This window comes from Diadema setosum, chromosome 18 (genome assembly GCF_964275005.1).
Source record: "Diadema setosum chromosome 18, eeDiaSeto1, whole genome shotgun sequence".
Taxonomy (NCBI): Eukaryota; Metazoa; Echinodermata; class Echinoidea; order Diadematoida; family Diadematidae; genus Diadema; species Diadema setosum.
In genome coordinates, this window is record NC_092702.1 from 5562219 (window position 1) to 5583612 (window position 21394).

Sequence of the window (21394 nt, forward strand, 5' to 3'; positions counted from 1 at the left end):
TGCTGAGTGCATGTCTACTCAGTCACTGAAATAGTCACAGGAACATTTCAATGTGAGCACTTAAACTCACTAAAGCATCAACGTTCAATGTTATTCCACGACAGTGAATACTGGGGGTAAAATGAAATATGAAGGCTAAACATCATGGGGGGGGGGGGGAGGGGGGATTAACAGCACACGCAAGCTATGTGAGGTTAGTAGTAAAATGTCGGCCTGAATGGTCGAGTATGGCATATAATACATGTCCGCATAAAATGTTGTGGGGGGGGGGGGTAGTAGGGGGACCAAAGGAAATGATGCAGAATGGAATCCCTCATTTGCTCCCTAGCAACACACCTCCACCATCCACTGCATCCCCTCCACCAGTGGTCGCACCTCCTCCGCCTCCTCCTCCACCCCCGGGCGGGGGTGGCTCAGCTCCAGCTGGGGCATTGTAGGTGATCTTGCAGAGCACCAAGGCCTGAAACAAAATACATGAAATAAAAGCAATTAACTATAACCTGCAAAATTTAACAGATATTCAATACCAAATAGTTTCCAGCTAAATCATATATATACAAATGGAAGAAAATTAAAATTGTAAATGATGAAATATGAGGGATTCTTTTTTTCCCCCAGTCATGGCAAGGAGTTGTTGTTTTTTTCCTAACATATAAGTGTACCTCTAATCTCTGCAACTCTGTATTGTAAAATTTATGACATATTGGCTTGTAAAATCATAATTGACAAACATGCACTGGTATTTACACTGTATACTTTGCTTGTTGAAGCCACCATAAAGTCAAGCTCTTCTGATATAAAATGTATTTGTATGTATTGTTTTCCCCCCTCCTTGATACTTGTGATCATAGTACTTTCACTTCTTTCTTAACATGTTTGTCACTACGAATAGTGATCAACTACCAAAGTCATTAACATTATGAGGAATAGATCATTCTTACATGGATTTGTATCTTCTGCTTTGTTTGTTTGCATACTTGGAATCTTGTTACAGGCCTCGAAATAGGATTTTGGAGGGGCAAGGCCATTTAGAAAAGGGCACTTTTTCCAAGAGGCCAGGGCACTTAAGTCAGTGAGAGGGGCACCAAGGCCACATTGGAAAGGGCATGTTTGGTGTTTATGAAAAAAGAAAGAAGAAAAACAAACCGAGAAAAACAAACACACACACACACACACACAAAGTGCAACACACAACAAAAACCTCTTCCTTACAGCTGTAACACATTCCCGATCTCCGCGTTTCTATCAGGTGAAACAACATTTTTTAAAACAGGAATAAAACAACAGTAGGTATTGATTGAAACTCGACACCCTTTCAGGCCAGCCAGGCTGCCATGAAACTTCAAAGCACATTCCGACAGCTGGCTGGCAAAACCACAAGGCAAAGGAATTTGCGTGCGCGTGTAGATTGCTATGATTTAGTCTGTGCCTCTGTGACAGACTGTTCATGACCTCCAAGAATGCGCCAGTACGCGCGGTTTCTTCTGTTGATTGGTCTCTCTCTCTCCACCCCTCCCCATTCCCCAGTCTGGCACACCTTGGCATCGTGGGATTTTTCTTTTTTCTTTGTGAACTTGGAGTTCACTCTTTACTACTCTATCTGAATATGCGCTGCCTAGCTAGTATACTGAGTACCCGCGGCCGCTGCGCTGCGGAGGCAGTCTAGTCGGGACGGTAAAAGCTGGTCGAGCGTACATTACGTCATGTACGTACACGTCGTCTCGTATCTCGGAAAGATACTTTGAGTTTGAATCAGATACATCGGGACGCGAGTGAACTGAAGGTATGATATTTGAGATCAGGAAAGTTGTTCAAGCTTATTAAAGAGACTTTGAGAAAGGGCATATCATACGTCATAAATTATAACTTTCATTCTAAAAGGGCACCACGGCCCCAAGAAAAAGGGCACATTTTTTTTGGCCGTAACTTTGAACAAAAAACAAAAGGCATTGCGGCCAACGAGAGGGGCACCGACGGCCATGGCCGTCGGTGGCCGTCGGTTAATTCGAGGCCTGTTGTTATTTCTGTAACTGGTACTGCTGCCTTTCCAGCCAGAATTGTTGATTTAATTCATGGCAGTAAAAACGCCTGATGTGTTTGCTTTTCTCTCGACTCCAATACCTCTCAGGCAAGACACTCGGCAGGCCCACAAATGATAGCAAGAGACTTCAGGCCCATAAAGCGTTCCTGCTACAGCATTCCTATTTGCAAAAGCCCAGGGACAGACCATGCACTGTGCCCACACATGGGCCTGTGTGCCGTGGAGCATGTCCGTATTTACCGACGCGCTTAACCGACCAACCATTTCTTCCTTTCCATTCAATTCCGATCCCGTGTGCGTGAGACGGCAGGCATTTTCAATCACACTCACATGCAGTAGGTGCAAGCCCCAGAAAAAGTATTACACTATGCACCATGAATACCTGTACACGTGTGATTAAGTTATAAGTTTCTTCTTTTTTTTCTCTCTCTTTTTTTTTTTTTTTTGCACAGCATCACTGTCCAGCTGAAATTTTGACTCTAAATAATCTATACCGTATGCACCATCTTACTTACCTCTATAATTCACTTTTTATCCCTCCCTGCTCTTTTCACTACTGGTAAAAAGTATATAGTGCGAGATGTTCTGAAGTTGTGGTAGACACCCCATGAACTTTTATTGTAATATACTGTATGCAGAACTGCCATCAAATGAATTTCTACACTATACTGTATGGTGATAGGAAGCTGGATTTAAATATATATATATATATATATATATATATATATATATATATATATATATATATATTCACAAGTCTCAGCAAGATGATACCTGCTATTAACAAACATAGGGCCTACATCACACAAGTGTATTGAGACGAAAACATAGCTTCCTTGACGAGGGCAAATTACAATCATACATCTAACCTCAGCACCCCCCCCCCCACAAAAAAAAAAATCAAAAATATATTCTGCTTTACATGGGGTATGGAAATAATTTACGCAAATACCTTGAATAAGGAAATGACCTGTTGACTATATGGATACATATATTATAACGTGTGGACTTTATAATCTGGTTTGTGCTAATATAAAGTGCCTGATTTAGGAAAAGTGCTGGTACATGGTAGTAGAGGAAGCAGCCATTAGGCCGCAGAATATTGATGTGACTCACGATTCTGATGGCATATTTCTGCCTGCAGAATATAAACTGTTCACATGTACAAACACACACACACACACTGTACACACAAACAGAAAAACACATACATACATACACACACATGCATACACACACACACAAACACACATATACACACGCATCAAAGACTGACGAATACCCGCCCACTCACTCCCACACTGGTTTACCTGGCCTACCAACGTTTATCTCTTCAAACCACATGCCCCTTTAAAGGAAAAAAAAAAAAGGTAATGAGGAAAAGAGGCAGGTGTTGTGACATGAACATTTTGACAAGAACCTTTCCTTCCCTCCTGATAAAAACTGCAATTGAACTTTAATTTAGGAAATCCAGCAGCTCTTTTTTAAAAACTGAAGGCCAAGATAATCATTCTTGGTATAAACCAAACTTATCACGCATGTTTTCAGAGCTTTGGTACTCCACTAATTTCTTATGAGTGGAGAAAAAAAAAATTAACACAAATCTGTGTAAGGTTGAAATATTTGAACACTCACAATACAAAAATGAGCAATAGACATCAGCTAAAACTTTAAATGTTACAGTGTAAGAGCATTCCTTCTTTCTTTCCTCAAAAAACGAGCTTACTAAAACATTAAAATTTTGATTTTACAACAAAAAAGGAAATTAAAAGAAAGATTACTCATGATGAAGAGGAAACTTGCCTGAAGATGCACAAAATCTGATGCTGGATTTGAAGAATTTTTGCACAACAACTAGATATTGAATAAATTCTCACAAGTATATTTCTATCTCTTAAAAACATTGTAAAGTTTTTGTTATTTTTTTTAATGTACACTTATCTCACAAACATATCCCACTGTGAATTGTATACCTATAGGTGGGTGTATACTGTATACGCCATATATTTCGCGAGTCTAAATTTTCGCAAATCGGGACTTCCCGACAATTTCGTGAGTGGTTAAATTCCCAATTGTGGAGTCCTGTACTGAACGGAAAAATGTATACATGTATGTCACATTCATATCGGTATCAAAGTCAATATTTTCGCATGTTTTTTAATTTTGCCAATAGCAGCTGACTTGCAAAAATAAAAACCTTGTGAAATATTTGGCATATACAGTATAACATTAACATAAAAACCCATCTTCACATCTTCATGACATTGTCAGCCAACCAAGTTATACACCATGCTACATTTTATGGGCAAAGGGGAGGGGGAGAGGATACTGAAAACAGGTCAGCATGAAGACTCCAGAGTAACATCTGCTCTATAGTCGTGTAGGATGTGGTGTTCTAAAATATTTCAAGAGTGTGTACAAAAGGGCAAAGTGCAGCAATTCAAAGTGAATGAGGTTTATACTGAGTTAACACTCCCTCACACTTAAGCTCTATGTTTGCCAAAGCGCTCCCTTCTACACATAAACCCCAGAACACGGTGACTGTTTCACCTTTAAATTTCTGTCATATAAAGACAGTTATATTATGGCATGTAGGCCTAATCATTGATCAATTCAATTCTGTCTCCATGTGTATTTTCTTACAAAGTGCAAATGAGAAAACTTGCAGATGTCACCTACAGTAAACTGATGACCTTATATCTTAAAGATCCTGTTTAATCTTTGGGAATAGTGATTTAAAAAAATTTCCAAGACATGACATTTAATGCATAATCAGTATGTGTAGGTCTGTTGTACCATAAAAACATCCCATCGTATAAGATTTTTGTGATAAAGCCTAGAATATAAGAAGATAGATCTGATTTTTCTCATTAAACCGTAACAGTAGATGGTTTAGTCAGGAAACGTTTTTATTCTATTGTTCACATTTTGTATATTTAACAATACTTACCATCGATTTTACCGATTTAAATTTTTACAGTGGTTGTTTCTATCCCTAATTCACATTTTAGAACTATTTCAAAACACTAATGTTGGGTTTTTGTTTCATCTACAAATGGTAAATTATGCCTTTAACCATCACTTCAATCATATGATCACAACACATCAGGGTAGAGATTTATTTTGTATGGTATAGTTATATTGTCTTCCTTTCAAGACACAGCCAGGAATTTTCTCAGCTGTAGAACTCACACGCTTTCACATGCATACACATTTTTGTAGATTAGTCTGCTCGACCAGAACAGCCCTTCCAACTCTTTGCAACAAAGCCTGTTTTGTATCCTTTTGTTGCCATACAACTGTACACTAACTGCAAATGGACCATCCCTCAGAAGGTTATTCCTGTGTTTCACATCCTCCTACAGAACCCATTCTTTATTACAGCGACTTGTAGCAGACCCAGCCAGTATGTTTTCATTTGTGCCAGACTTGATCATTTCAGTGTCATCCCTGTGTTTACAAACCTCAAGAACTTCACGCTCGTCTGAACTTGATGAGGCACGTGGCAAGATCTACAAGCGACCTCCTCTTTTCATTCCTGTATACAACTTGTCTCCTCCATTTTATAATGAATGGTGTGCAACTCCAATTTCCCCATAAAGGTGTAATGATGACACTCATACAAGAATCACATTTGTTTATGCAGCTGGTTTTTTGTTCCCCTTCCAGACATACAAACAAGAAAGGAAATAGAAAGGAGCCTCTCATCTCTAATTGAGCATGTTCATAGCAATAGCCCCTTTTGTATCAAGTTTTTACACCAATATTTCTGATCACGCATCATGATAAATTGTTTCATCATCCTTTTTAATTGCAGCAGCCGAAAGACGACTGTAACATAAATAATTGGTATCGAGGGTAGAGTGGGTTCTCCATGAACACTCTATCCAAAACATTTGTAAACTGCTGTGTCTATCATGTATAAATCATCTTGGGGATTGAGCAATTACAGCTAAACTAAGTGTTTGCTCAAAGAAACATTATAATGTTACCTGAATGACTTTACAAAATATTTGACAAAAATTTTCTGTATGTTCATTTGCACAGCATCCTGGCAATTTTATAGTGCAACTGCCAAATGCCAGGTATCAACTGTTTTGTCTTCTCCTTGAAATTACTTTGTGTCCATGCTCAAAATAGGCTAATTGGCAAAGGAAAAGACAGGTTGGTTATAAAAGGTGTACACCTTTGTATTAACAGAAAAACCTACTTTCATTATCAATTAATCACCCCCCCCCCAAAAAAAAAAAAGCCCTTTTTACAGCTTTACGGAAAAGAGCAGTAACTGTTTTTGATTTGACTATTACAGCTGTAAAAGGAAACTTCTTTTCATGCAAGCAGTATACAATTTGTACCTATGTACAATTGAACATAAAAAAAGTAAATTTTGCAACTGTTGCACATTTCTATTGCTTCCCTACTGTCAATATCATCCTCTTTAGGCTACTGAATTAAAGTCCATACAATTTTACTTCAGTCGATCAACTTTCACTCAAGATCAAAGTCAGATTCTTTTTGGTTCCCTGGGATAACTAACAAACCTCATGCAAACATCTTTTTTTACTCTCACTATGATACTACCTGCAGTTTCCCAAATTTGCACTTCCTGAATTGGATGTACCCTGGATAAACCCATACACATCATCTTGCCAATCACCCGATGGCTACTTTTGGCACCACATCAAGGTCATTTCCAGGTCAAATACCAACTTGATCATTATGCCCCATCAATGATTTCATATGGCCTGGACAGACACATCGTATGGTCAACTGGAGATGGACGGTCAGCTGATAAATTTGTTGATGATCGCCAGTGCGGAGGCAAACCAAACAGATTCCCCTTGGTCTTGGACGATTATCAACCTAGTCGTCTTCCTGTAGTCTTGATGCTATTTCCTGCACACCCTATAAGTAGGTCCAATTATCATTGTGACTGTCCTTTAAGCCAAGCTTCATGTTTCTATTAGTCATTAAATCGCCCGGTCCATGTGTCATATTGCCACAGACTACCCTTACCATTATTCACACAATTAGAGATATGTGGGTAGTAATACAGTATGGTCTTGCAGGCCAATCAATAACTTTTCCTCAAACTGACGATTACGAACTGAAGCGAAGGTGAAACTCAGCAATTGATAGGCCTACATGTATTAAATCAGGGTACCTACTGTATTCATGAAACACAGTACCAAACACTGATTTCCCACAATAATGCCTTCAAATCATTCCATGACATCCAAATGCATTAAAAAAAAAGTATCCACTGTACTAATAAAATTGAAACACAGCAGCTACTGCCCATTTCTCACAGTAATGATTTAAAGTCACTCCATGACATTCAACCATATCAAAACTGCATGTTGGAGACTTCCTTTCTTATGGAGGACAGGAAAAACAGGCCTTGCAAATGAGGTGACTAAATTCTGAAAACATAAAACTTTGCCAACAGAAATCCAGTGGGTCCTGTACAATGGCTGTTGAGACTTCTGAGTGTTATTAGAAACAGGTTAAAATTCACCCAACTTGCTTTGCATTGCGCCGAGTTTGGAATCGATTAAATTGGGTCATGAGTGGATGTGCAAATTCAAGAGTAGATTACACTGTATGAGTACAAATATGTTACAATTATGACTCATTCCAAGCGGAGGAAGTTCACACCTTTTTCCTTCGTAAATCTCAGAAATGTAACCAAAAAAAAAAAAAAGAGTTCTTAATTACATATTATGCCCTGGTATATCCCACAATCTCCGGCAATATCCCTCATTAAAAAAACCACATACACCCAATGTGGTCCTTTCAGCACATTTAATCTTCTCAAGTCCCCCCCCCCCCCAAAAAAAAAAAAAAAATAATAATAATAATAATAATGATAATAATAATAATAATAATAATAATATAATTATTATTTAAGAGGCAATTACCCCAATCAAAATAACATGCATCAATATCATTCAACAACACTTGTGATTTCGTTGTTCTTTCTGAATGTTGTGTAAAGGTCACACATATTTCAAAAAGTTTTAGTTTTTATGAAAAGTACAATAAGAACTGTTTATCATCATTGGTAAAATAGTGCCCATACTTGTCGGTTTGATTTTTAACATTTTACTAAAAATGAAAATGATTTAAAATTGATACCATACGGACGTAGAAGAGATCAAGATCTACAATGTGATACCAATAGCTCATTACACCCCAAAAATTACAATAACACCCTTCTGGTTCTCGGCAGATGTTATGTGCAATGTCTACAGCAGAAGGAGTTGAAGGCCGTCAGAGGGTTAAGGTATTAGAAGACAATCCTCCCTATCGTATATGTGTAGCTCTCCGAATCTGAAGGCTTGTGGCGCTCAAATTGTTTTACCTTCAATGCTTCGGATATTAACTTCCCGTTATGAACACATTATGTGTAAATGTACGCTTTTATGAACATTGAACGCCAAAGTATTAGTATTCGCAGATCGTATCAAATCCTGTCTTATAATCTGTCGAATAGTATTTTCTAATCTGTAACTTTACATTTGATGAATGGGATTCTTCTGCGAAGCGGCCCAATGTTGGGCCGATCATGTAAAACAACAAAATTATAGAAAATATCCGTAGATGAAGGATGTGACATGGTATAAACCGCGAAACCGGAAGTGTACGTCCCAAGAGCGATCGATCAGATATCGGTATCACGCGGTGATATCGCTTGATGTCGGCTACATGCGATAGGGAGAATTTGATATTGACGTACCTCTGACTGTCTTCCCTTAGAGTCCTTCAGCTTACACTCCTGTCTCTTGGTCCTCTGTTTTCCCTTCACCACATCACGCAGGGCGATGGTGTAAGACCCAAGCAACCTGCAAAACAAGATCAAGAGCAAAATGCAAAGACAAATGACAAAATGCAGCTCAAAATCAGGGCTAAAAATACACAAAAGGAGAGTATAATGCTTGGAAGATTACCAATGGCTTTATGCACACAACATTTCGTCAAAGTACGTTAAAATTCCAGGTCTTCTTAAAAAATATTTTTTCTTCATACTATTCTGTATACACTCAATGTTTTGCCAGGTTTTCGTTTTTGTGAATTTCGCGAGTCTGGTGCTATCTAAAGACAAAATTTTTAAGTGTAAAAACATGCGAAAATATCAACTCTGATCCTGACATAAATGAGGCATGCATGCATACATTTCTCCGTTCAGTACTGAACTCCACAATCGCAAATTTAACCACTTGCGACATTGTCAAGAAGTCCTGATTTGTGAAAAATTAGACGTGCTAAATATATGGCGTATAAAGTATTTCATTGGAAACAAAATACTTTTAAAAAGTCTATTCATTTGGTATAAACTCTCTTAGTGCAGTGACTACATAAATTCACGTCCATATTTCACTCAGAAGTTCTGTTGGGGGAGCTGTCCAATTCAGCACTATGTGACCAAAACAGAAATAATTGACAGCATTTCAATTAAAATATTTAATAGGACAGATGTTTTGGTACGTGCCTCACAGTGAAAAGCGCAGATTTCATTATTTGTGGGCAAAGAGTGGGGGTGGCAGCAGTGAATGGCATGACAACATATGAAACAACATTTATAACAGATAACTCAAGAAGCTCTGGTTCAGATACAATGGATAAAATGTTCAAAAGTAGCTGTCAAAATTAATCTTCTTCAAATATTCACAGGCTCTATTTTTTCCCTTGTTTCATCATCAAATGTGACCCGCTACAACAAAATGGTCCTAAAGTCGCGCACGGTCGAAGCCGTGAAAATCGAGTTTGAAGTTAGAGCATCAAAACTGGTCAAAACTTACGATTTTCTGAATTTGACATATTATAAGAGTCTGACATGTCTTCTATCATCTGTCGAAATTTTGAAACAAAATGATGAAAGTAAAGACCAAAAAATAGCATTTTTCTGGGCCATGTTTTTTGGCGTTTCAACGAAACAGAAACTGGTTCGAACATTTGGATTGAGCGCCACACATAGGCTCCGCCCCTAACAACGACCAGAGTGATCTCATTGGTCAGCTTGCTGCTTGCCGCTAACCGAAGCGTGAAGCTCGCACACTGCCCAGTCGACTAGTGCGTGCGGGCGGGTTGCGCTATGCCTGAGCATTTCGGAGGTCACTAGGGCTTAACTTCTATTGTCCGGAGATGAATACTGACTTGCGTGTCTCTTGATTGTGATTGCGTCGCAAGGAGAACTTTTAGGGCACTTTTCTCGAAACAGTGATTTCCCAGACGTCTTGACATGCTCTCATTTAAACATCGATATCTCCGCAGCCGATTATTTTTATAAGACGTGTTATATATCAATTTAAAGCAGAAAGATTAGGGAATTGTGTCATGCAATTTTCAAATAATCGACCTCGCCCGACTTTAGGATCATTTTGTTGTAGCGGGTCACAAATGCAAAGCATCTCATGTCAATAGGCCCGTTCACACACAAGGGAAAAAGTGCGATTTAAAAATCAATTTTCTTATCGCGATCAAAATTTCGAAATTTTTTCCAGTGTGGACAGAAAAATCTCACTAATTACCGCGATCCTTATCGCGATCCAACTCGCACTATTAGTGCGATTTTTCAGAATAATCGCGATTATTTTGCCAAGCGTCGTGTGTGTGAGCGCGATCGAGATTCGGAAATCGGTATTTTTAATCCCATCGTTCATAGCGCGTGCGAAACTCTATTGGGACTGCGGCGGGGTCAGTCTTCGGTCATACAAGATTCGCGCATGCGCAGTTTGGCCACTGATCGTTCTTTCCTTGCTGCGAAGTGCGATTTTTCCCTGTGTATGAACGGTCGGAAAAAAAAATCGAAACTTGGATCGCGATTGAAATTTCGATTTTCGTTGTTTGTGAACGGGCCTATTATGAAGAGCAAGGCTTGGAAAGAGTAAAATCTCTTCAAATGGAAATATTTTGTGATCAAATTACAGCAAAATTTTCCTTTGTTGGTGTCTCTGAAAAATAAAAACTGTACACGTCTCACTTACTGTACATCTGTGTTGGTACTTGTACTTTAATACATGGTATCAAATGTGCATGCTCTTTAGAAAGATTTTCTCATTTGTTACCACTGATTTTGCTGGTCCACACTAGACATGATCACTAGATTTTTTTTTTTTTTTTGGGGGGGGGGGGAATCAACCATATCCCACTAAATTTTAGAGTTAAAGAATAGATACATGTAACTATTATCAAACCTTCAATGGAGCTATAAAATGACCTGAAAGAATTGCACAAATCCTGCATTACTCACATCCTCATAATACTTCATTAATATACAATTGTATGTGATGGTGAGAAAACTCCATGCAGGAGCATTATCAGTATCAAAGTTTCTTGAAGAATCGCCATTAATGTGTGACTCCAATACCACTGAAGCACTATGAAAATTGTTTATTCACTTTATTGGCATTTATCATTCAAAAGAGAATATGTATGCCGACTGTTTATCAAAAAAAATAATAATTTTAACAAAATCATTTTTTGAAGAATTTTTAATTTGAATAATTCACTGAAATAAATTTGTATCCCTTGTCATGGTTAAATCATAAATTTAAGCTTAGTCAAAATGTTTTCATTTATTATTCTGAATTGTGCTGATAAATGTTCTATTTTTGTAATTTGGCATGTGCTCTGAGCCTTATGGAAAGAGCATATTATAATGCATCAATTGTATCATATTGTATTATGACAGGCATTCCCTTCAAGAAACTCTGTTTGAAGGGCCGAGTCGCTTGAGCAGTTAATTTAGAAACAACTACTTGTAATTAGTCTTGTTTCAAGCATTTGACAAAGTATAACCCTACTCCAGTGTGAGTGAAACTTACTGTAAATCAAAGGCCAACCTAATTTCTGGGAAAAGGTCAACATACATCTTGCCTTTCAGAGTGTGTAAATATAAAATCTGATAAGAGTTCCTGATATGCTTGATATTGCAGACCACTTGATAGCTATACAGTAATTTCAACAACAACAAAGAAAACATACACTTCTCAATGTCCCTCGCCTCAACCAACTAGATTCTACTATAAAATTGAAAACACTTCTTACAACATGATAGATGAAATACAAGTTCAGTGTAAAATGTCTAGTCATGGTACCACACTTGCATTTTAAGTACATCCAGATGAGTGCCTTAAAGGGGGCCCCCCTCTGAGAAAATACAGTTGTTGACAAAAGGGGACCCATAAATATAACATGGGTTGGCTGTGAGGGATCAGCCCCTACATTTTGGCTGCCGTACGGGGCACCAATTTGACACTTAACGAAGCGGAGAGGATACCTCGGTCGGCTGTCTTTTTGTGTGTGTGTGTGTGAGGAACAGATGACGGCAGGATGTGCTACAAATTAGGATTCACCCGGCCATCGATTTGTGACACCTCACAAAACGGGGCAGCTTTGGAACTCGCCTCACATCAATTGAGCAAACCTGTGCACTCCTGCTGTTTCCCCGAGCCACAGGTCTCTCTCATACCACAGGTACCACTTTGGCAGTTCAAAATCTGTGCACAAATATCTTTTTTCTCATGCAGGAACATTATTGATCCCCTAAAGCTGTTAAATTTCTTTGTAAACCACATTCTTCAAGGCACATATCACTATTTTGCATAATAAAGTTAAGTTTGAATTGTTTTTATTCTTATTCTAGTGGAGGAGCAATGTAAACATAATTGTCATCTCACAAAAAAATACTCGTTTTTCCAAGCGAAACATTTTCACAAAATAAAGCTCATGTCTTGTTTGCATAAATTACATAAGAGGTGTTTAGTTTTCAGTGGATTCACACTTCAATCAAATCCTACATTTTCTCACTAAAACCATGTGTCAGGAAATGCTGTGGGCACTATAAACCAGAAGTGATGAAGTATTTGATCCTTCAGAGTCAAATGTTTAGAACTTCCTATAACTATAGGGCAAAAGCAACATAGAACTGACTCTTTGGCTACAAGAAAAATTATCAGCTGAGAAAAATCATTTGTTTCAAATTAGAATAGACTTGAGAGTATTCTTAACATTGTCTCGTGAATTTCACATTGTATCAACAGACATTTCATGGAAATAGGAAGGAGTAATAAGCACTTTTTTCTCTCTTTCTTCTTCTTTTTTTTTTTTAATGTGAAGAGATATTAAGAAATGTTTCCAAATCTAAAAGTGAACCAACTGGTGTTATGAGCTAAAGTCAGCATGTTTTACACCTGCTTATGCCATCTTTTTTTTTTTTTTGGAGGAGTATTAAAATGGTGTACAATCAGAGAAAGGGCCGCACAACCAGATAGTTACTACCTTTAAGGCAGCGATGCCTGTAATGCAAGTTGAGGGGGCGTAGCGCAGAATGACGAGAAGTCGCAATGGTTGGTTTAACAAACAGATTGTGCCATTCATGTGGGAGTATAGGAATGGAACTTTTAAAGGGGAACAATCATTGTTTAGTGCTCTTGAAATCCAAATGAAATGAAAAAAAAGTCCCTGAATCATTAATAGAAACAAAATGAGTGATTTGACAAATCACAACTTTCATTTTGGAGAAAAAAAGAAAGTGAAAACACTGAGAGGATATACCTAAAAATCATGATGCCATGGCAACAAGGTAATGGAATTAAGCAAGGAAAAAAAGGGGGGAACAAGGAGATAAAAGGCCGTAGAGTGGAATGTCACAAAAATTTAGCTGACTTTATCTGAATGAGAAGATGAGTGAAACAGAACAGAGAGGAGAGTGTATTCACTCACAATTGGACAAATAGCTTGTAGCTTTTGACTAAAGTAAAAAAGAAAACAATAGTGTGCAATAGTGGCTTTCTTCACATGCATATGATGCACAATGTCCTGCTGTGAACTAGAATGGCCCATGCTGCAACATCTGGGCCTACTATCTGTGATGAACCATGCACTGTTTGCACAAAATCAAAATGGGAAAACGAATGTAACACAGCAGTACAACATTTGAAATGCACAAAAAAAAAGGAAAACAAAAAAAAAATGTAGAATGACGAGAGCTGTACATCAGCCTTTTGCATGTCAGTTGTCATGGGAACAAGATTGCACACTGACAAACAAATAGCTTGGAGGTTGTCTGGCTATTCACCACAGAAACATATGATACTACAGCCATATGCACTGCCAAACATACAGACGGTGGACCAACTTTCTGACGGAAACACAAAACAAACACCGTGGTGGGATGCAAAAAGACACGAATGGAGGATGTAAAAAGACACGAATGGGCGACACAAAAATAAACAAGAGCAAGAAGTGAAACACATAGTGCAGCCGAGAAAGAGCAAATCTAAGCCCAGTTTCCTGCTTCCTTCACGCTTCCTCCAGTAAAACGTTACCCACGGCAACCTTGAAACTCTCCCGACATTTTGCCCTAGGCGTGCCCCAACTGGCAACGACTCCCAACATAATGTAAGACCATTTCTTTAATGTACAGTAGAGCTCATCTGCGAAACACTCTTCTCCGGCAATGGCACTGAATTTTTAAAGAGTAGGAGCAGTAATTCAGTCTTGCCAGAAGCAGCGAACCACAGACTTGAATGAAGGATGAACTTGGCTCCTTTCCAAAGTTTTCCATTTTAAAGTGCTCAAAGAAATCATGCATTATGTACTGATCGTCAAGTAATATCAAGTAATGTGTACTCCAAAAGACAGAGTGGGTAATGGAACCCAGAGATGTGTGCTCCCAGAAGACATTATAGGTAATCAATCTCTAACGTCTTTACATGTGTATAACGTATTATATTTTCTGCCTTATTTCATTAATCTAACTCCAGATTACAGTTTGTATCGAGATTATCGAATGGAAATGCTTGACTATTCATCGTTATGATATGATAGTGGTTAATTCCTTGACCATAATACATTATATGCTGATACCCTATAAACATTTGATGTTCGTTATATCTGTTGTTGTTGTTTTGTTTTGAGTTGGGTTTTTTTTTTTTCAAGTTAAAAACTACCATATGGAGTGTTTCTGGAGCCACTAGGTAGAAATGAATAGAAATATTCAGTGAATGCCAGCAACATCTCATTTTTCTGAAAAGAACGATTTTGTTTCCACATGCATGCAGATCCTGATAATATACACACACTAGTTCTATACCTGTTCATGAATTTCCTATATACATGTAGTACAAAAATGCAAGGTACAGGTATAATTTCACGATCTTCTTGACACTGTTGAACATTTAGTTTGTGGGTTTCTTTTTCCTTCCACTGATTACAAACTAGCCCCAATGCACATTGGCTGTAGATTTGATTTAAAAACAAAAATGTTGTCTCAAGGACATAAAAGCACACACATACAATGGATTAGTATTGAAGGACTGAGGGATCTCATCCTTTAAGATGTCCTTCAATCAACAGAGTTCCATCTACTCAGTGAACAAACATAAAACTGCTTCACTGAAAGCTCGTGTTTTGCATGACTCACTTTTCACCAACCACCTTAGACAATTAGAAGCCAGTAGTATCAGACACGAGTGTTCAATCGCACATATTGTACACACACACACACACACACACTTTTACAGTGTGCAATATCTGCATCAATGTATTGTAAGGTGGAGACTTAATAAGTTAATCTGCTTTTCAGACATGCAAGCATGATGAATATATTTGCATACATCGGATTTGATATTATCTCTGCTACAGTGTAGTTCCTTTTGAGTAAATGTACTTTGTAGCATTCAAGTATGAATAGGCACTACTTGTTTCAATAGAAGGGAAAGACTATATTAGCTGGTGGGAATATGGTTACAATTACAGATTGTGTAGATCCATACATGCGGGGTGCTACATAACTTTTTTTTTTCACCACTTGCCTGGCTGGGCAAGCAGATTTTACAGCTGTTGCAGAACACTTGCCAAAACATGAATTCTACTTGCCCAAAAAGAAAGTTCAATGATGTTAAAAAAAAAAAATGAGATAGAAAATCACTTGGAAGTCAAGGGCTTGATAAAGCCTAATCATTTGAATAAACAGCAAATAATATGTCAGGGAGCATCTTATTTGGGACTTCTTCACGTACTAAGCATTGGAAGTTGCTGAAATGAAATTAAAGTATTTTGCATTTAATAAAAAAAAATAAAATAAAAAACAGTGGCTTCCAAACTTTCTGCTTGCCCAATTCGGGTAAGCATTTTCTCTAATTGTACCAAAACACTTGCCTGACTTTGATTTGAAGAACTTGCCCTGGGCAATCAGGCAAGTGCTTATGTTTCAACCTGACATGTACAATTTGTTCCTCTTTGTAGGTTTTAGTTGTATGTGTTCAATCTATGTTCAGCTGGTCTTCCACCTCAATGACAGTAATAATAGAAATCCTCCTCACTATCAAATTTGATAGGTACACCCTGTAATCTCCTTTAGGAATTGCATTGCACATGGGCATATCCGTCTAGACAGAAAGCACATGGAATATCTTATCTACTTACTCAAAGACTAACTTTACAAATACTTCAAAAACTGGTCTTGATCAAGTTTAAAGGTATCATTTGTTCACATACAATCATACACTGGCATATCTATCAAATGCAATGGGTACAATACAACAATGAACTAAAAGACATGTAAACAAACTACATTTCAGATATTCTACACTAATCTTTGTCATTCACAATCTTATTAACCCGTTGAGGATGGTTTGATTTCGCTACAACACGCATTTCCCATAGACACCTGCCCGAGTATACTCGGGACTCGTCCTCAACAGGTTAAAGGTACTGTATACCTTTGGGAGCAGTGATTTAAAAAATGTTCAAAATATCACATTTGATGCATATGTGTGGGTCAGTTGTATCACAAAACAGCCTATCACATAAGAATTTTGCAATGAAACCTAAATATATCAAGGAGATATCATTGTCTTTTCGCAATAAACAGTAACTGTAGACGGTTTAGTCCAGAAACATTTTTATTATAACCATTGTTCACATTTTTGTATATCAAAGAATACTTAACATTGACTATACTAAAGTCATTTTTTTTTTTTTACAGTGGTTGTTTCTATCCCTAACTCACATTTTAGAACTATTTTGAAGCACTAATGCTGGGTTTTTATTTCATCTGCAAATGGTAAATAATGCCTTTAAAAACTTCCACAGCCAGTTGATTCCACGAGTACAGTGTATACAAAGTGCACACAGCACATTACACACTGCATACAGTGCTCAACGTGCACCAAAAAATGGGTGTGTTTGTGTACCGGTACATCGAGTGGAATTGTACAACCTATCACCGTGTGTGCATTGCTGAGTATGTGTGGGTGAACACCACCTACACACACACACACACAGGGTCAGTTTGCCTTTCAATATGCATACATGTAGTAAATGCTTTGTTTTCTTGTTTCTTTCTCTTTTTTTTTTTTTTTTACTTTTTAGCATGCTTTATTGGTTGTTATTCTTGATGTTGGAGAATCATTTCGGTATTTTGTGCACATTTTGAGCAAAAAAGAAATAAAACACAAATTTTTGTTTGTTATATATATATTTACAATCCTATTTCATGTTTTGATTATGAGGAAATAAAATTAAACATAATTCATCTTACCCGGACGAATGCCAAAAATTACTCCAAAAAATGTAAGCTTTTACAGCACTACCCTTTAACATAGCATAGCTAAACGGCCATCACTGACGTATAACTTGCAATGCCTCCTAACATTTGTGTACAATGCCTGTTGATAAGTACTAAAACTATTCGCAATTCACCTTTTGTAGTATTTTCTCATGATAGAACAGAGAAACAACACATATCATGACATACAATATCATGGCTTTTCCAGACTACCTACAAATCTGGAAGGCAATTTTGCGAATCCAGGGGAAAATGGAAAAGCAAGATAATTGCCTCAATAAAATGCAATATCCCACGATAATGAATTCCAAACAACAAAATGCTGTAGGCTACTCAATAACATAGTTGGCTTGTCACAATGAAGAAAACACAATTTGTGCAAGTCAACTGTGAAGAGAGAAAGAAAAGAAAGAAAGAAAGAACAGGTCCAGCAGGTGAAGGGGGGGGGGGCAGGAGGAGAAAGAGAGATGAAAATCACCTCACAAGCTCCACACCCGAGACTCCACTCAAAAAGTTTTACGTCCACTTTCAGAACCTCTGACTTTTAACCCGTTGAGGATGAGTCCAGAGTATATTCGGGCAAGTGTCTATGGGAAATGCGTGTTGTAGCAAAATCAAACCGTCCTCAACGGGTTAATATGCTCTACAAACTCTACTTGTATACCCATGCATAACTGCCAATAAGAACAAATTGCATGTTTTACATACAATATTTGTATAAAAACTCACATAATAGCACAGCTGCCATTTTTAATCAGTTTTTGCAGTATCTGACAGACCATGTTTTATGAGACAAGATGAGATTGGCACAATTATTAAACGTCTCTCCACACCATTTGGGTAGTAAAGTTGTTTTAAAATTCATCATGTTGTTACCACGAAAAGACCATTTCCATAATGTATTCATATTCTATGCATCCTTTGTCAAAAAAAAAAAAAAAAAAAGTTGCTCTTTTCTTACCACAAAGCTTGCCGGATCCATGCCTTACCTAGCAACAACTAACAAACGCTGTTACAAAGTGAATTCCTGTCCAATAGATTTGATTAAGGGAATAGGTGATTAGAAAACTTGCTTACTGGGTTGTAGGAAAAGAAACATCCTGAGTTGTAATACATGACAAAAATGGTCTGTTTGCCTCTTTTTTTTGGGGGGGGGGGTGGGGGGAGGGGTCAATTCACATAGTGTGATATCACTTCCAACTACATTTAATGTGTCATTAAACACACCTCGTAACTGTTTTACATCAAGAGATGCCTATAAACCATGTAAATGTGGTTCATCGATCCTCTCCCTCCCCCCCCCCTCTCTTTTCATGCTGGTCTGTGAATTTTATCGCTTCATAAAACGCCCACCACTTCACACACAATCATTGTGGAAAATGAAAATGTGTATGAAAGAATCCCTTCACATACTGGTATATATCAATTTACCCCATCAAAAGAAAGGAAAGGGACAGGTATACCTGAGAACAACATTTGAATAATGTGTAACCTTTTATCCCAAAAACCTTATGAAGTCATCAAACATTGACTTTAAGCAATTGGTAATCTCTAAATCTCCAAACTCTTTGTCTTGCGTAATATCTCAATATATCTCAACACTTACCACCGAAATGATGGGATAGCATCCAACCACATTTAATTCTCTCTTCTTTTCTTTTCTTTTTTCTCATTTAGTTTTAAAGTGTTCAATGCAGTCAAGGGTCTATGACACACAGACACATGTATGACTCCATACAAAACAGGATAGAAACACCCTTCATGAAAACAGACAAGCTTTCCACTTCAAAATATTCCATACATATTAATGAATTCAGTACAGAGGTTTAAATTTAGATTAAAATGTCAAACTTTCAAGATATATTTCTTGTTTCTAGGCCAAATCATGTTACTTCGCAGCTTCCTCAGCTTTAATGTCAGCGACTCTTTCGAGGATCTTGTGCTGACAACTTGCACGTACGATGAATACATAATTTACTGTGTGATGAAGAATCTTGTGGGACTAAAGCAAAATCTGCAAACATGACTGGATTCCAAAGATGTGTGGTACCCATATTCTATCAAATAACCATTTTAAAAATGATCAAACCACATTACTCTTGAAATGGAATCCTCATTTATATATCCCAACACTTCTCAAAAGTACAATTTTGGGAATGTTTCAAAGAAAGCTCACTTTCCAGACCCAAATGATTTGCACAGCAGTAGCCCCGTGTACCCTCAAAACACATTTTCAACTCTTCTTGAGTGTTTCTTACTACTACATTTGTCACCAGAATTCTAGAGATGCTGACATGTGACTTTAAATCCCTCATTCTACAGAAATATGTCATCTACAGTGAAAGCATACACCAGGCCTGGTATGCACATCCTAATTTCCTCAATGACATTGGTAACAACAATAACATAGCAGTAACAAAACTATGAGATTGCTGCAGAACACGTTCATACAACCTTCCTCTTTCACCTAACAAAAGCGTAACAGGAAAACAGCCCCAATGTCAGTAGCTGACATATTTGTATTTAAGTCTGCATACCAGTCTGTTGCCAGAACTACAACCCATTTGGAATGTTTTAAAATACACATCAGCTCAGCTTTCATATGCAAATGAAGCCCCTATGACAATACAAAGCAAAGCAATATAAAGCATTTACTGATGTACCTTGTAGATTACTGACTTGTGATTTGTGTATGAATAGGTATCTAAACCGCAAAGAGATGGGTATACTGTACCATCCACTGGGCAAACGTATACCACTGACATACCTGAGCGGTCTCACATGAATAGTGTGCGTGGGTAGGACATCACTTGTTCTCAATCAACTGGTGCAAGCAAGGCTGTACAAAGTCCCACAATTTCATTAATGTCATTTAAAATATTTACTTCTTCCCGCTTTTAAAAGCAGAATAGAGAACATACTGCTCACTATATAGGCCTACCTTCCAAAGTTATCAATACATTTTGTAGCTTTATATTTCAATATTTGTCTATTCTTACCTTTACATTGTGTAACTCTTCAACTTTCCCATCATCACACCCCCCCCCCCCCAAAAAAAAAAAAAAAAAAAAAAAAATGACCTCTCTGGGCTAAATTTCCCTGATATTGCGTGATGGATTTTTAAAAGTTACTCCAATTTTCCTTTTGGTTCTCTGGAATTCATGTCTCTTGATTGCTTCTTTCAAATGCCCTTTCTACATCAGCAAAACAAGGGTGAGGCTTGTACAACCCTTTGCCGTGCACTTCAAAAACTAATACCCGTTTCTGTGACACCCCCGCACCCACACTTGGCTACGGCTCGCCCACCAGCTCCCAATGGCCAAGCACGATAAGCACTGGGGAGGGATGGAAGTGAGTCAATCAGGAGATCTATGGGGAAGGGTTGCCATGGTTACTGTTGACAGTCAATGAACCAAAACACAAGTGTGCTTAGGAGGGAAATTGCACATGTCTAATTCTGGCGGGTTTGTTTGTGCATGTGGCTTTGACATAGGGACATGGATCAGTTACAGATGCTGCAGTCCAGTTTAAAGGTTGTTTACCCCTCATACAAGTCGATGCAATTCTGCAAAGCTTATTTTTAGATAGTATGAGGTGTGGAGATATAGCAAAATCATCTTCTGAAGTAGCAGAATTATCATGCCACAGATAAACTTGCCCATACGCAGAAGTCACCATCTCAGTCACAGCTAATACAGACACTTGAAAATAACTGAAGTAAATTTGGAACAACATTTAGATCCATCTAAACACAACCATGCACATATACACACAGG

General features: G+C 37.8%; 1 protein-coding gene across 1 annotated transcript in view; it reads right to left on the reverse strand.

Annotated features, from left to right (window-relative positions):
* The window catches only part of LOC140241652 (myoferlin-like), a 188884-nt gene that overhangs the window by 151077 nt on the left and 16413 nt on the right, over positions 1-21394 (reverse strand). Inside the window, exons 4-5 of the mRNA XM_072321395.1 lie at positions 8781-8886; positions 337-460 (exon numbers count right to left, since the gene is read on the reverse strand). Of these exons, the coding sequence (XP_072177496.1) occupies positions 337-460; positions 8781-8886 (230 nt within the window). The remainder of the gene's footprint in view (positions 1-336; positions 461-8780; positions 8887-21394) is intronic.